This window comes from Bombina bombina, chromosome 9, assembly GCF_027579735.1.
Source record: "Bombina bombina isolate aBomBom1 chromosome 9, aBomBom1.pri, whole genome shotgun sequence".
In the NCBI taxonomy this organism is placed as follows: Eukaryota; Metazoa; Chordata; class Amphibia; order Anura; family Bombinatoridae; genus Bombina; species Bombina bombina.
The window spans coordinates 231,759,316-231,776,605 of NC_069507.1; the positions used below are offsets into that span (position 1 = coordinate 231,759,316).

The 17,290-nt window shown below is 35.4% G+C and overlaps 1 protein-coding gene across 1 annotated transcript in view; it reads right to left on the reverse strand.

The window, feature by feature from the left end:
- Nucleotides 1-343: 343 nt before the first annotated feature.
- ATRNL1 (attractin like 1) overlaps nucleotides 344-17,290 on the reverse strand; it is a 1,671,159-nt gene continuing 1,654,212 nt past the window's right edge. Inside the window, exon 29 of the mRNA XM_053692689.1 lies at nucleotides 344-2,586. Coding sequence (XP_053548664.1) covers nucleotides 2,462-2,586 — 125 coding nt within the window. The 3' untranslated portion in view covers nucleotides 344-2,461. The remainder of the gene's footprint in view (nucleotides 2,587-17,290) is intronic.

The window sequence follows — 17,290 nt, forward strand, 5'->3', positions numbered from 1 at the left end:
GCATTTTTGGGATTTTTTTTTCTGTAGTGAGGCCAGAATAAATAGTGTAAAAATGCAGCTCACAACCAGTACCACTCTGTACTTTTGATATTTAGCAGTTTGACTAGCACCACCAATTTCGCGGTCTAGAATCAAGCCTTGCGGGAGGTATAGAGAGACATAATGGTCAGTAATGGAGAGATAAAGAAAGGGAACAGTCAAAGAAAAAAAAAAAAAGATTGTATGCAATGGAAGGAAAAACACTGTATCTGATGATAAAACAGATATACTGACTTCCCCACATCCCATATAATCATAACAATAATATATACATTATGGCAAATATATTAAAAATCAAGACACATCAGACTTAAAAGGTTGTTTATTTTGTGAATGTTTTCTTCATTTTTTTTAAATGTTATAATCTAAGACATTTGGTAAAATTCCCAGTCAAATTTTATGTGACAGTGTACCAAAATGTGTCTCCACCTAATAAAAACCGTTCTGCCTGACATCAGGAAATGCATATGTTTAACCCATAAAAACACATTTTAATAGTGTTGCATTCTGAAACAAAATGCAACATTGAATCCTGTATATGACGTAGTTACAAACTGTACATTATGTTTTATATATATATACTTTTGTACATTTTTGTTTTCAGCCAAATAAAGCTGAATATTTCATATTTTAACTAAATTACAAAATAAAACACTTAAATGGAAAAAAAAATAAAAAAATAAACAAAATATATTACTCCATTGCACCACCTTGACATGCATTCACTTACAAAATCCAATGTAAACAGTAAAAAAAATTACATCCCTTTGGGGGAATAAAAAATAAACATAACAGAGATATAATAGCAAAACATCATTTATCTTCTTTTCATGCCTTTGAAAATTACTCTTTATTGATATTAAAGATATATCTCAGTTTGCGTTCACTGATAATTGATTCCGCTCTTTCATAACATTGGCATGTATAAACAGTGCATCTACGATATGTACCATTAAGAAAACAATGGAAATTGACAGATACATTTTGTTTGGCTACATGATATTGTATTCTATCAGTTGATTAGTATATGGATGATACAGTATCTAACACACCTTGTAGTTCTGTGACCATATACAATTATACAATTATATATAGTTAAAAAGAGGTGTTTGATAAAGAGATGTTTATAACTGATCAACAGATCTATGTGGAATGAGCAAAAACCTGTTAAATTGTTTCTGATATCAGATCACATACTGGCATTTATCATTCAAATCTTATATAAACTGTTATAATTAAATATATGATTTCTGTTTTATGACACATTGCAATGTATATTTGAAGTAACAACAAGCAATTATGTTGCTTTAAAAAGATTGTATTTGCGCTTAGCTGAGCAGATTGTATGAGGGATGGAACCCATATCTATGACGGATAAAGATTAATGGGGGATGTACATATATATTTAGAACCAACGGAATGAGATACTTAACGCACCCAATAGGTATTTGAAGATGCCCAACTACTTCAGAGCTCATATAACTTACCATAAATTGATTAGAGTTTTAAATAACAAAAAAAAAAAAAACAACCCAACATAATACTGTATAAGTTATGATACATTTCACTTCAGCTGGAGCTTACATACCAATCTCATGCCATGGTCAGTGTATAAGTCCTCTCTAGCTAAGTAATGCTGTTGGTTCTATGACTGTAGAACCATCTACTTAGTAATAAAGTATAGTGGTTATTCTCTACATTATTTACGGACCTTTTCTACCAAGTTTCTTTGGGGAAGTGGCTTATAAATTATTTGCGCCCAAAACAAGGGGTCTGCATAACGGGCAAAGATATAAATATATGTGTGTATATTTATTCATTGTATTTATTTAATTTTTTTACAGTTAAGCTTTTTTGATCACTACTTTATACGTATGACATTATGGTTATGTCCCTTTTTTTAGATCCAAGCAAAGTTTCAATACAAATATCTAACTGGTGACTATTTTTCAAGGTTTCCCTCAATGTAAGGTTGAAAACCTCTGATATGTCTACAGATGTCCTTAATCATTAAAGATTCAAGCACATGCTTCATATGACTGTTACATACATTTGGAAAACCCGTATTTGAGGGATTCAGTTTTCCCATGATATTTACAAGTCAACAATATTCCTAGGATGTCCTTAAACATTTTTAAGCATTTCCGCAGTCTTCCAATACCAATATAAATGTGTTTTCCAGATTCAAGTTGTAAATAGCTCCAAGTATTTGTTTCCTCCAAAACATCTATGAAGGGCCACTGGTTTCTCCACACGTTTTGACTCCTGGCACATCACAGAGATTGAGATCGGAATGCGATTCACACCCAGTTTCTCCATCTGTTCATGGACCTCCATAATTGGTAAAGACATAGAAGAACTTTCAATGGAAGCCATTTCAGGAAAAAAAATATTGACAAAAATGTCCAGTCTGTTGGCTGTCTCAGACACAAGTTCCTTGTCTGGTTGGAGGGTGTGGCTTTCGATTTCGAATGCATGAACTTTTATCCTTACAGTCCATAGGCTTTTGTTGTGATATGTCTATTAACGCACTGGCAATTGCAAGGCCTGCAAAAACAAACAAACAAACAAAATATTAGTGACAAACAATTTTACATTTAATAAAATTTTCAGAAGTTGACATAAAATTCATGTATAGATATCTTCCAATAATTCTAATTGTCCCTTCCATATGCAGGAATGCAAAGATACACCTGCTTAAAGGGAAATGAAACCCAAATTTTTTCTTTCAGGATTTAGATAGCGCATACAATTTTAAACAACTTTCTAATTTACTTATTTTATCTAATTGTTTTAATTCTCTTAGTATCATTTGTTGAAGGAGCAGCAGTGAACTAATGGTTTCTAACTGAACAATCGGTATAAATATGCATCCACCAATCAGCAGCTAGAATCTAGGTTCTCTGCTGCTCCTGAGCTTGCCTAGATAAACTTTTCAGCAAAGGATAACAAGAGAAGGAAGCAAATTAAATAATAGAAGTAAATTGGAAAGTTGTTTAAAATTGTATTCTCTATCAGAACCATGAAATAATTTTTTGGGGTTTCCTGTCCCTTTAAGCAAAGGTGGTTTAGCAGTTTGGTCTTTAGACTTTGGAAATAATTGGCATACATTTATTAGTTCTCAAAACATGGCTTATATAAATGATTTTGCAAACCTGATCACATAATAACAAAGAGGGTCTTGTTGACAGCCGTCAGACAGCAAAGCATTAGGAATAGATTGGTCTTGCTGCTGTTGGTGAGATCTGTGCTATGAAATTCCAGTCTTAGCACAAAAGACAGCTGACGTACAGGGTACATTGTCTGTCCTTAAGGGGTTAAAGTAACAATTTAAAATACTCTGAGGTTATATCTCAGTTCTTTTGAGAATATCCAGAGTCTTCTTCAGTACTATCATGTGCATTAAAACAAGCACTTGCAGTTAGTGCAGCGGTTAAAGGGACATAATACTCATATGCTAAATCACTTGAAACTGATGCAGTATAACTGTAAAAAGCTGACAGGAAAATATCACCTGAGCATCTCTATGTAACAAAGGAAGATATTTTACCTCACAATCTCCTCAGCTCAGCAGAGTAAGTTCTGTGTAAAAAGTTATACTCAGCTGCAGCCCAGCTGCAGGTAAAAAAAAAAAAAAATGAAGAAATGAACAGCAGCCAATCAGCATCAGCAGTGTTGAGGTCATGAACTCTTCTACTGTGATCTCATGAGATTTCACTTAACTCTCATGAGATTTCATAGCAAACTTCCTTTAAACTGAATAGGGAAATAAGATGAGAGTGCACATAAGCTCGCCCCTTCCGCTGTCCCGGGACAGACACACTAATATGCTGCTTAGAAGTCCTTTACAATGGGACGTGGCTACTGAGAAACTTTTGAGGTAAAATATATTTCTTTTTTACATAAAGATGTTCAGGTGATATTTTCTAGTCAGCTTTTTACAGCTATACTGCATCACTTTCAAGTGTTTAAACATTTGGGTATTATGGCCCTTTAAGCAAATACGGAACAACCAAAATCTATCACTGATAATTATCAGCATGTGAAACGGCAGCAAATGAGCCATTTTCAATGTTGATGCGATCACAGTCAGCAATTTACATTGTTTATTAACAACAGTTTTTCATTATCCTTTTGGTGAAAAATAGCCTTATACTAAACATGTGACAGATCTGTTTTTCTGATCACAATCCAAATTCTAAATACTTCTAAATACTTGACATGTTTACCGGGACATTTTTCACCTACTGAATTCAACCAGTGAAATTACTTGATAAACCTCAAACAATACTTTAAGATTAACTACAGAGTACCCCAAAAGTTTTCTAATATAACATTGGTTTTGTGCCGCCATATTGAATAGCAACATCACCAAACACATACAAACGCTTCCTACTCAATCAATGAAAGTTAAAGCGATAATAAACCCAACAAAATTATTTTGTGATTCAAATAGAGCATACCATTTAAAAAAAGTTTCCAATTTACTTATATTAGTACATTTGCTTTATTCTTATGGTATTCTTTGTTGAAGAGATACCTAGGTAGGTGTCTTGAGTACTACATAGCAAGAAAATAGCACTGCCATCTAGTTTGCAAATAGATAACATTCTTGCAAAACTGCTGCCATATAGTTCTCTAGAAATGCGCACGCTCTTTAGCTTAAGTCTCTGCAAATTTTTTGTCCCGCCAGGGGCTGCTAGAACTAGTTCAGAGGGTCACATGTAGCCCTCGGACCCCCAGTTGACCACATCTGCCTTAGAGAGGTATAAACACAAATCTCTACGGTTTTACAGCACATCAGGTGTATTGTCATCTATTGGTTTTATTACACACATTACCAGGGCCGTCTAAAAAATTCCAAAATGCGCCCCCCTCACACATTCCAAAGTCCCCCTCCTAGACCTTGCATGTCACTGTCATTTAGAGGTCAGCTCCAAAGCAGCAGTGCACTACTGGAACCTAGCTGAACACATCTGGTGAGCAAATGAGAAGAGACAAATGTGTGTTGTGGCCAACCACCAGTTAGCTCCTAGTAGTGCATTGCTGATGCTAAGCATGTGTACATATGATTTTCAACAATGGATACCAAGAGAACAAGAATAATTGAATTGTCTTACAATTCTGTGGTGTATCCTGAATTATTAAAGTTTAATTATGACTTTCCTATCCCTTTAAATATGTCCTCTTTCTACTACAATGTTTTTCCCAAATATATTGATAATTATCTAAAAAATATCTTTATATCTTTTACTAATTGCCATTATATTTATACTTTTCTTATAGCTATGCATATTTATTTGTTTAATGCATTTCAATCCCTTTAAATTTGTATCCATAATGTATTTACAAAACTTCCAATAGACTTTAAAGTTGAACTTTGCAGAAAAGTCATCAGGTAAGATTTTCTTTAGGATTGCAATATGTTACTGGGTCTATTTGTAACTTATTTAGGGGTCTATTACAATTATTTAGAAAAGTTATAACCGATACATATAAGCGATAGCTTAAAAACAGTTAAAAAGGCAACCCTTGCAACACCTCTTAGGGAATCACAGCTAAAAATGTTACACCAAGATTATATAACCCCACGCAGAATGATAAAATGGAACCCAGACTATATTAATAAATGCAATAAATGTCAAAAGGTAAATGCAGAATTTATTCACTATTTCTATAATTGTCCAAAGATTAAATACTTTTGGTGCAGAATACAATACTGGATCAAACAGAAATTAAAAATAGAAATCCACTTGGGAATAGCTCAAATTTGTTTATTCAAATGGGATAAGACTCAGATTAGAGGACAGAATCTGTTAGTAACTATTACCCTCCTAGCAAGGAAATGCATATTAGAACAATGGATCCATAAAAAAGCCCCAACTATGACACAACTGAGAAATAAAATACAAAGACAGTTGTGGATCGAACAATGGGATACTAAGATAGATTACCCTAATAGATTAAGAGGGTTTTTGAATAAATGGCAGATATATATAAAGGCGTTAGACTCTAATGAACAAAAACGAATTCTAGCACCCTTTATAAATACTGAAAGAATAATGGAGGACAGACTTAGAGGGGAGTGGCTCTGCTTGGAAGAAGACATGGGGGAGGCGTGAGGTAGAGGGGGGGTGTGGGACGATAGGTGGAGATGAGGGGGAGTTTATAATTATTTTTTTTTTATTTATTTTTTTTTCCTACCTGCTCTCCTTCTTCTCCCCAGCCCATCCTTCCCCCCCCCCCCCCTCGATACGGGCGGGTTTAAGCATAGCTAATTATATATCTATTCATGTATAAAAAACAGCAATAAGAGATATTTGATTGTGAAACTGAAGAACATAGAGAAGTGAAAAGGTAAAAATATGAACCATGTAAAAATGGAATTGTCAATATGTTGAGAACAGACGTTTTCATAACATGCAAATATTTGTACTAAAGAGAAAACTATTGTAATTTAATCTGTGAAACAATAAAAAGAATTATAAAAAAAATAAATATCCAAATGCATTGTTATGCTGAGATCTGCTATTGGTTAATTCAAATGGCTTTTAGAGTTTTCAGAGGGCCATTTGGATAAATAGATTACAATAAGATGTTATATGCTTAGTAAAATAAATGTTTTAATTCTATTTACATGTTTGTTCTACATTACATAATATATATACATGTACACTTCTCTTTAAACTAAGGAATACATTCACCAATAAAATATTGACATCAGAAAAAAAAAAAAAAAAAAAAAAAAGAAAAGAAAAGTTATAACAATTTGTTTTTACAAAATTCACTATTAAAGTCTATGGGATTTTTTGCACATAAATAATTTGATAAAGAACTGTAATAGCTGTTTATTTTTAAAATATACTATACACACAGGCAGTAATAGACAGAGACATGCACACACAGACAGTAATAGACAGAGACATGCACACACAGGCAGTAATAGACATAGATATGCACACACAGACAGTAATAGACAGAGACATGCACACACAGACAGTAATAGACAGAGACATGCACACACAGACAGTAATAGACAGATACATGCAAAAACAGGCAGTAATAGACAGAGACATGCACACACAGACAGTAATAGACAGAGATATGCACACACAGGCAGTAATAGACATAGATATGCACTCACAGACAGTAATAGACAGATACATGCACTCACAGACAGTAATAGACAGAGATATGCACTCACAGACAGTAATAGACAGAGATATTCACTCACAGACAGTAATAGACAGAGATATGCACTCACAGACAGTAATAGACAGAGATATGCACTCACAGACAGTAATAGACAGATACATGCACTCACAGACAGTAATAGACAGAGATATGCACTCACAGACAGTAATAGACAGAGATATGCACTCACAGATCGTAATAGACAGAGATATGCACTCACAGACAGTAATAGACAGAGATATGCACTCACAGACAGTAATAGACAGAGATATGCACACACAGGCAGTAACAGACAGAGACATGCACTCACAGGCAGTAACAGACAGAGACATGCACTCAAAGGCAGTAGTAGACAAACACATGCACTCACAGGCAGTAATAGACAGAGACATGCACACACAGGCAGTAGTAGACAGAGACATGCACTCACAGGCAGTAACAGACAGAGACATGCACTCACAGGCAGTAGTAGACAGACATATGCACTCACAGGCAGTAATAGACAGAGACATGCACACATAGGCAGTAGTAGACAGAGACATGCACTCACAGGCAGTAATAGACAGACATGCACACACAGGCAATAATAGGCAGATACATGCACACACAGGTAGTATTAGACATAGACATGCATACACAGGCAGTAATAGACAGATATATGCACACACATACAGTAACAAACAGATATATGCACTCACAGACAGTAACAGACATAGACATGCACTCACAGGCAGTAGTAGACAGAGACATGCACACACAGGCAGTAATAGACAAATATATGCACACACAGACAGTAACAAACAGATATATGCACTCACAGACAGTAACAGACATAGACATGCACTCACAGGCAGTAGTAGACAGAGACATGCACTTACAGGCAGTAATAGACAGAGACATGCACACACAGGTAATAATAGACAGATACATGCACACACAGGCAGTAATAGGCAGATACATGCACACACAGGCAGTAATAGACAGAGACATGCACACACAGGCAGTAACAGACAGACATGCACACGCAGGCAGTAATAGACCTAGACATTCACACACAGGCAGTAATAGACAGAGACATGCACACACAGACAATAATTGGCAGATACATGCACAAACAGACAGTAATAGGTAGATAGATGCACACACAGGTAGGGATAGATAGGCATTAACACACACACAGGCAGTAATAGGCAGCTACACACACAGGCAGTAATAGGCAGATACATGCACACATAGATAGGGATGGATAGGCATACACACACAGAGGCAGTAATAGAAAGCTACACACACAGGCAGTAATAGGCAGATACATGCACACACAGGCAATAATAGGCAGATACATGCACACACAGGCAGTAATAGGCAGATACATGCACACACAGGCAGTAATAGACAGATACATGCACACACAGGCAGTAACAGACAGATACATGCACACACAGGCAGTAACAGACAGATACATGCACACACAGGCAATAATAGACAGAGACATGCACTCACAGGCAGTAACAGACAGACATTCACACGCAGGCAGTAATAGACCTAGACATTCACACACAGGCAGTAATAGACAGAGACATGCACACACAGACAATAATTGGCAGATACATGCACACACAGACAGTAATAGGCAGATAGATGCACACACAGGTAGGGATAGATAGGCATTAACACACACACAGGCAGTGATAGGCAGCTACACACACAGGCAGTAATAGGCAGATACATGCACACATAGATAGGGATGGATAGGCATACACACACACAGGCAGTAATAGAAAGCTACACACACACACAGGCAGTAATAGGCAGATACATGCACACACAGGCAGGGATAGATAGGCATACACACACAGGCAGTAATAGGCAGCTACACACACAGGCAGTAATAGGCAGATACATGCACACAAAGATAGGGATGGATAGGCATACACACACACAGGCAGTAATATAAAGCTACACACACACAGGCAGTAATAGGCAGATACATGCACACACAGGCAGGGATAGATAGGCATACACACACAGGCAGTAATAGGCAGATACACACACATAGGCAGTAAAAGGCATATACATGCACACACAGGTAGGGATAGATAGGCATACACACACACTCAGGCAATAATAGGCAGAAACATGCACACAGAGGCAGTAATAGACAGAGACATGCACACACAGACAGTAATAGACAGATATATGCACACACAGGAAGTAACAGACATGATAGATAGGCATACACACACACACATAGGCAGTAATAGGCAGATACATGCACACACAGGCAGGGATATATAGGCATACACACACGTAGGCAGTAATAGGCAGATACATGCACACACAGGCAGGGATATATAGGCATACACACACATAGGCAGTAATAGGCAGACACACACAACGGCAGGGATAGATAGGCATACACACACACACTCAGGCAGTAATAGCAGACACAAGCACTCACAGGTGAGTTTGTGAAAACCTGCTATTGTCATTATGGAGTAAATTAAACACACCCATCACTAGTAAGCATTTGTAAACAATAAGTAAATAAATAATACAAAATAAAGGCATAATGTCAAAAAGATTTTTTAATTCAACAGTCCTTAACAGAAACCCTGTTCTTTAGTATATGGAAATCCAATTTTTATAAAGCACATTTTTGAATTAGCTCAGTAAAACGAAGAAAAAAAATATGTAGATATCATTATGTAAAGACCATGAATAAATTGTCATTTGCATAAAACATCACCTCTTTAGTGACACAGATCAGTGAGATAGGAGACTACTTTCCTCAGGGTGATTCCTCTCATTTTTACTTTCAGTTTTAGCTCTAAGTAATTATCCTGGCTTAACACGCCCCCTTTGTGATCGTGTTGCTCCATTAGTATGATTGACATCCAATGCAACCAATTAACAGCTTCCATATATATATATATATATATATATATATATATATATATATATATATATATAATATAATATATATATATATTGAATGTATATGCTTGTGATCTGTGTATTTTAACCTTTGCTATACCTGTAGTTTATCAAGCAAGCACTGCCACTTTAACACAATAAAAAAAAAATTAAAGTGCTCCCCACTGCTCCCTATTGCACCCCAGGCCACTGCCTGTTCTGCCCGTCCCTAGAAACGGCCCTGCACATTACTATTAAAAGGGCTCAAATAGCATGCACGCCCTTCAATTTGTGATATAATCCCTAAACCCCTGAAATTGTCATATGATTAATGATATAGACAACTATTTTGTATTGTTTTTAGGAGGTAACAATTTTACATGTATGGGGAAGTTGAAATTCATTATCTGCTAAAAACAGATTGTGTTACCCCATAGTAAGCTAGCATTCCTTAAAAAAAAAAAAATACTCTAACAATTTACAAAAATGATAATTCTTGCATTAGAATATCCCTTTAAGTGACATAAAACACAATTTGTTCTTTCATGATTCACAAAGAACATACCATTTTACACAACTTTCCAATTTACTTTTATTATCAAATGTGTTTCTTTCCATTGGTATCCTTTGTTGAAGGGACATCAATGCACTACTTGACTCACATCGCATGAGCCAATGACAAGAGGTATATATGTGCAGCCACCAATCAGCTGTTAGCTCCCAGTAGCTCATTGCTGCTCCCGAGCCTACCTAGGTATGCTTTTTTAACAAAGGCTACAAAGATAAGGAAGGACATTGGATAATAGAATTAAATTGGATCTGATAATAGAAGTAAATAAGATCTGAATCTTAAAAAACAAAAATACTTTTATGTCCCTTTAAGTATACAAATGGAATCCTGACCCTTTATGATTGTTGTCCAGAACATTTATTGCTAAAACACTGTTAATAGAAAGCAAAGGCTCATATTTCAATGATCTAGAGATGTGATTTTATCCCTATATGTAACACGATCACTGTGTTACAGAAGATGTAAGACTAATTAAGAAAAAGCAGATCATAAAATTGCTATTGATTAATTGATCTTGCTCAGCAGTAGGATCAAATTCAGAATGGATACTGTATCTGTTTATGAAATACAAAACAATGTCTGTTCTAAATGACGCTAGCAATGAAAACCCATATGAACTTTTGTCACCGGAGTCTGCAAATAAAAGAAAAAACATTAAATGGGAGTACATAGTTTGTGAGCTGCCAAATATCACACTTTATATCTGCCATAATAATTAGCATAATAAATTATAAAACATAAACCCAAAACTAAAGCTGTTCGTTTTGATACAAAATGACCTTGTTTTTTAAAATAGAATTCATAAAACTAAGGAGAAATTCCACGATATATCAAAGTGCTTTATGTCTTTTAACAGCCTGAATATTTAAAGGGACATACAATTTGTATTTAAACTGCAACAGCAGAAGATTTTCGATTCCTTTACAAGCAGGTTTTGCAATATAATATATTTGGAAAAAATGCTTATTTCAAACATTAAAGGGACACTAAATCCAATTTTTTTTCTTTCATGAATAAGATAGAGCATGCAATGTTCTAATTAACTCCAATTATCATTTTTTCTTCATTCTCTTGGTATCTTAATTTGAAAAAGCAGGAATGAAAAATCAGGAGCCAGGCCAAGTTTTGGTTCAGCACACTGGATAGCGCTTGCTGATTGGTGGCTACATTTAGACACTAATCAGCAAGTCGTACCCAGGTGCTGAACCTAAAATGGGCTGGCTCCTAAGCTTTAATTTCTGTTTTTCAAATAAAGATACAAACTGAACAAAGAAAAAAATTGTTAATAGGAGTAAATTAGAAAGTTGCTTAAAATTGCATGCTCTATCTGAATCATGAAAGGAAACATTTAGGTTTAGTGTCCCTTTAACATCACATTTGAGATAACTGTATGTTTTTCACAAATACACATCCATCTCTCACTCTCTCTCTCTAATGTTTCTTTATGTGAAATATATAAGCAAATCCAGATCTTTCTGTGTTGCACTTTCAAAAGAAGAAATCTGACTCCAAAAAGAGTCAAATACCGTTGTCCCTAGTTGGATTTAACTGATAACAACAGCAAAACAATTAATTGAAAAATATTGAAAAATAATTCAAGGATGTTAATTTGTTTTAAAAACATTAATACTTGGCTGATATTTTATTCTAAGTTGCTTGCTGTATAGAGACACTGGTCAAGAAGGGTTCTACTATTTGTGCATAGCCTCTTTCAAATACTATAAAGGAGAATCCACAATAGTTCAGTATACAATACTCAAAGCGAATACTAAAGGAAATTACCCACAGGGAATTTCAGCAGGTTTAATCTTATAATAAACCCCCATACAGCAAGCATCTTTGAACAGCGTAGACAGTGGAAAGGCAGCCATATAATTGAGAGGGGGATATTGTTTCTTTTTAAAATATCATTATCTGCTGACATTTCTCCAGAGTTTATATTCTTTTGATATGTTATTCTATAAAAACACAACAGAAATGTTTTGTCATTGCAAGGTGTTTACTGTTCCTTTAAATTAATAGCTAGTGCTACTGCTACAGGCCAGCAACAACTTTTTTTTTATGGGGCCAGGATGGTCCAAGAACCAAAAGTAAAGCTTACATTCTTATTGGCTAACACATGAATCAAGCAACTGATAATGAAATTGCTGGATATTATTGAATAATGTAAATTTCCCGGCATGCAGAAAATACTTTCCCATCTAAGAGCTAGATTACAAGTGGAGCAATAATTTAACGCGCACCCCTTAGAGGCGCACGTTAAATAACCAGCCATTGCGAGTGGTTGGTTAATGCTACCACAAGCTTGCAGAAGACTTTATTAACCAGAGGTCAGACCTCTAATAAATGAAATAAATGGCCCTCAATTGTCCCTAAAATAAAGTGTAGTGTTAATTGTTAAAAAAAAATATGAGCATCTTTTTTAATTCTGTAATTTTTGTGATTGTTTTTATTAAACTGCACAAAGCAGTTATAAGGGGTTAAAGTGACAGGATGTGTGCCTTTACATTGCGGTCTCTGGAGACTATGTTAAAACTGTTAATTTATACAGTATGTATATGCTTATATAAATATATATGCTAATATGTTTATATATATATATTCATATACATGTATATTTAAACCTTGCTGCGTGACTTACCCCCTACGCTGCGCTCGGTTCTGTGCCGTATCTATCTAAATCAGAACGAGGCTCCCACTGGAGCTTATGGAAGCGTGCTCTTCTGAGCACAAAGCTTCCATGCAATGCAAATGCGAGGTTGCGTTCACATTGCGCTTAACTTAAAACAAGTTTGCGTTCGCTGGTATTACAAGTGGAGGGCAAATATTGCAATTGTGAAAGCACAATTTTGCGCTTCACTCGTAATTTAGCCCTTAGTAAATGTGTAATGGTTTTAATGGCATGAACGACCCTTCTTTCACCTCTTAAAGGGGGCGTTCAATTTTACATTTTGAAAATAAATGCACTCATTATGCAAAATGACCATGGAGCATATTTATCAATGTGCGAGCGGACATGATACGAAGTAACGTATCATGTTCGCTGCACATCGATAAATGCCGCCAGCATACGCGTATGCCCCAGGGATCAGTTTTACATGAATCTAATGAGAGATTAGAAGAGGAAAGAAAGTTACATTTACAGAAAACAAGAACCTGGGAATTAGCTAGACACAGGCATGCCCTTTGGGTAGGGTGGAAGGGGAACAAGCCCTGGACCCTGCACTTTGGGGGGCCCGCACTGTAATCAGGGATGGAGGTATGAGAAAATGTACATTCTGTACTTAGATTATTAAAGGAATAGGAAAGTGAAAAATTAAACTTGCATGATTCAGATAGAGCATATCATTTTAAGACACTTTTAATATGTGCTTCATTCTCTTATTATCCATAGTTGAAAAAGAAAACGCACATATCCCACACTAGTAGGAGCTAGCTGCTGATTGGTGCCTGCACACATGCGTCTCTTATGATTGGCTAACTAGATGTGTTCAGCTAGCTGCCAGTAGTGCAATTTTGTTCCTTCAGCAAAGGATAACAAAATAATGAACCAAATTTGATAATAGAAGTAAATTGGAAAGTTGTTTTCAAATTGTATGTTCTATACAAATCATGAAAGAAAATGTTGGGGTTTTCTGTCCCCTTAAGAACTATTTATAGTTTTGGGAGGTATAATACTAGGGTCATTCAGGGGGAGGGGAATAAGGGGGCAGGTTGAGGAGCCCCACAAACTCATCTTGACCAGGGCCTATAACTGATAAGGGTGGGCCTGGCTAGACACAAACACAATACAAAAATGTGCGACAGATTTATGCTAAATATTAAATCTGTTCTTTTTTTTTCCCATTAACAACAGAACAATCATTTCACATGGGTTAGTAACACTGCACACCTAAGTATACAAGAGTGGTCCGGTGTATGAGGAAAACAATATTCCTTACAAACAGTACTCACAGGTCCAAGCAAACGGCACTAGCACGGAGGACTCCTGCAGTTGCACTAATGGATTGTATGCCCTCTATTCTGAATAGAAACAAGATATCAGACTTACCAGTCTTTTTTTTATTCTTCTTTAAGGGCGTTCCTTTGTCAGAGAAAACTGGAACTGAAATTATACTTTCTATATCTGCTTGGCTGAGCTCCCTAAGAAAGACTTAAGGGTTAGACTACAAGTGATGTGCTAACTTTTGTGCATGAACGGAAAGGGGTTTATCGCGGCTCTTTGCGCTCATTGGAAGTAGCGCTCATATTGCAGGTTGAAAGTAAATGTGTTTGCTTGAGGGCAACTGAATTTAACGTGCATCGGTTAGCGTGACTTTAGAGATCTGGTTAACAGTTACACTTGACTAAAAAGTGGAAAAAAACACATAAAAAATAATTTTTAAAAGTACATTTACACTCGTAATACCACGGTATAATAAAAATTATTTAAAAAAAAATTGCATTAAAAAGTTATAAAGGCTCAAAGTTATGAAGTCTCGGGTAAAAAAAAAAAAAAGGATTGCAAAAGGCAATACATACATATACGTCTGAATATATATGTGCGTACATATGTATTTATGTATTTATATGTGTGCATTGAAACCCTTTGCAGTCAAGTAGCTGAAAACATGAAAAATCATATTTATGCAATTTTCATATTCTATAAAGTGTTAAAATGTTTATTTACCGTAAATATTTCGCATTCCAAAGTTCTTCACATAGGGGAATATATTTAAGTAAGTATTTTTAAATATATATTCCTATACATATATTTGTATATATCTCTATCTATCTATCTATCTAGATATATATTGTACTAAATACCATCAGATATATGTAGAAATATGTATTTATGAATAAATGGAACATATTCTTCTATGTGAAAAACATTTGAATGTGAAATATTAATATTTCATGTCGGTTTTGAGCACTTGAGAAAACGCAATCGGGTTTGTGCAACTTGTTGGGTGTAAGGTATTTTTTCCACTTTTCATGCTCGTTTGCAGACTATGGGGAAATACGATAACATGGTTGTAATATTCTAAGTTCGGCTTTTTGAGCACAGAAGGTTAGCACTTGTGCAAAAACGTTTTACTTCCAACTATACACAAGCTACCTGATGCGTGCAAAAGCTTACTTCTAGCGAGCGGAGTTAACACACAAGCAGAAGCGCTAAATAGTGCTCCAGTCGTAATCTAGCCTTAAATAGGGAAGCAGAAAGATAACTAATGTCTGAAACTCCACCTTTTCAGTGGAAATAAGACTCCTCCCATCTTTGCTATATGTAATCTTGAAAAAAATGCATAGAAGGAAATATTGTTCCTAATTGGGGAATTAAGCATCAATATAAATATTAAAAAAGTAGGATTTTATTTCCATTAATAGTCTCTCAAGTAGTAGAATACAATGGTGAAACAACACACACAATTCAGTAATCATGCTGAAAATGGGACAGTGTAGTCAAAATTAAAATGTCATGATTCCGATGCAATATTAAACAACTTCCCAATGTTCTTTTACCATCACATTTTCTTTGCTTTCTTGTTATTCTTTGTTGAAAGCTAAACATAGGTTCATATGCTAATTTCTAAGCCCTTGAAGGCCACTTTCTACCTCAGTGAATTAGGCAGTTTTTCACATCTAGACAGAGCTAGTTCATGTGTGCGATATAGATAAACATTGTGCTAACTCCCATGGAGTTATTTAAGAGTCAGCACTGATTGGCTAAAATGCAAGTCTGTCAAAAGAACTAAAAGGGGGCAGTCTGCAGAGGCTTAGATACAAGGTAATCAAAGAGGTAAAAAGTATATTAATATAATCGTTTAGGTTATGCAAAACTGAGGAATGGGTAATAAAGGGATTATCTATATTTTAAACAATAAAAATTCTGGAGTAGACTGTCTCTTTAAAAGGAAATTGCAGTTAAAAAATGCTACCATACAAGTGGAAAAGCAGCATTTAGGAGACAGAAATATATTTTTCTGAAAATAAATAAATAAATAAAGCTGTTAAAATGTAAACTAATAGTACAGCATTGATTTTGTACTTTCTACTAATCCTTATTGTCTGATAAGAATTGACTCTGCATGACATTTTGAGCAACTTTCTATTTTACTCCTATTATAAAATTTTCTTCATTCGCTTGGTATCTTTATTTGAAATGCAAGAATGTAAGTTTAGATGCCAGCCCATTTTGGTGAACAACCTGGGTTGTTCTTGCTGATTGGTGGATAAATTCATCCACCAATAAAAAAAAGTGCTGTCCAGAGGTCTGAACCAAAAAAAGCTTAGATGCCTTCTTTTTCAAATAAAGATAGCAAGAGAACGAAGAAAATTGATAATAGGAGTAAATAGGAAAGTTGCTTAAAATTGCATGCTCTATCTGAAAAAAAATGGGTTCAGTGTCCGTTTAACAGCAAAACAGAAAATATATACTTTCTGCTTTACAAAATAGGCAGACTGCAACAGCTTTCCTATTATTACCCATATTAAGAGAGGGCGGGGCCTTTATATAGCAGCAAGGCCCACATAAGAGCCCGACCCACCGGGCATTTGCCCTGTATGCCCTATGGCCAGTCTGGGCCTGACCCT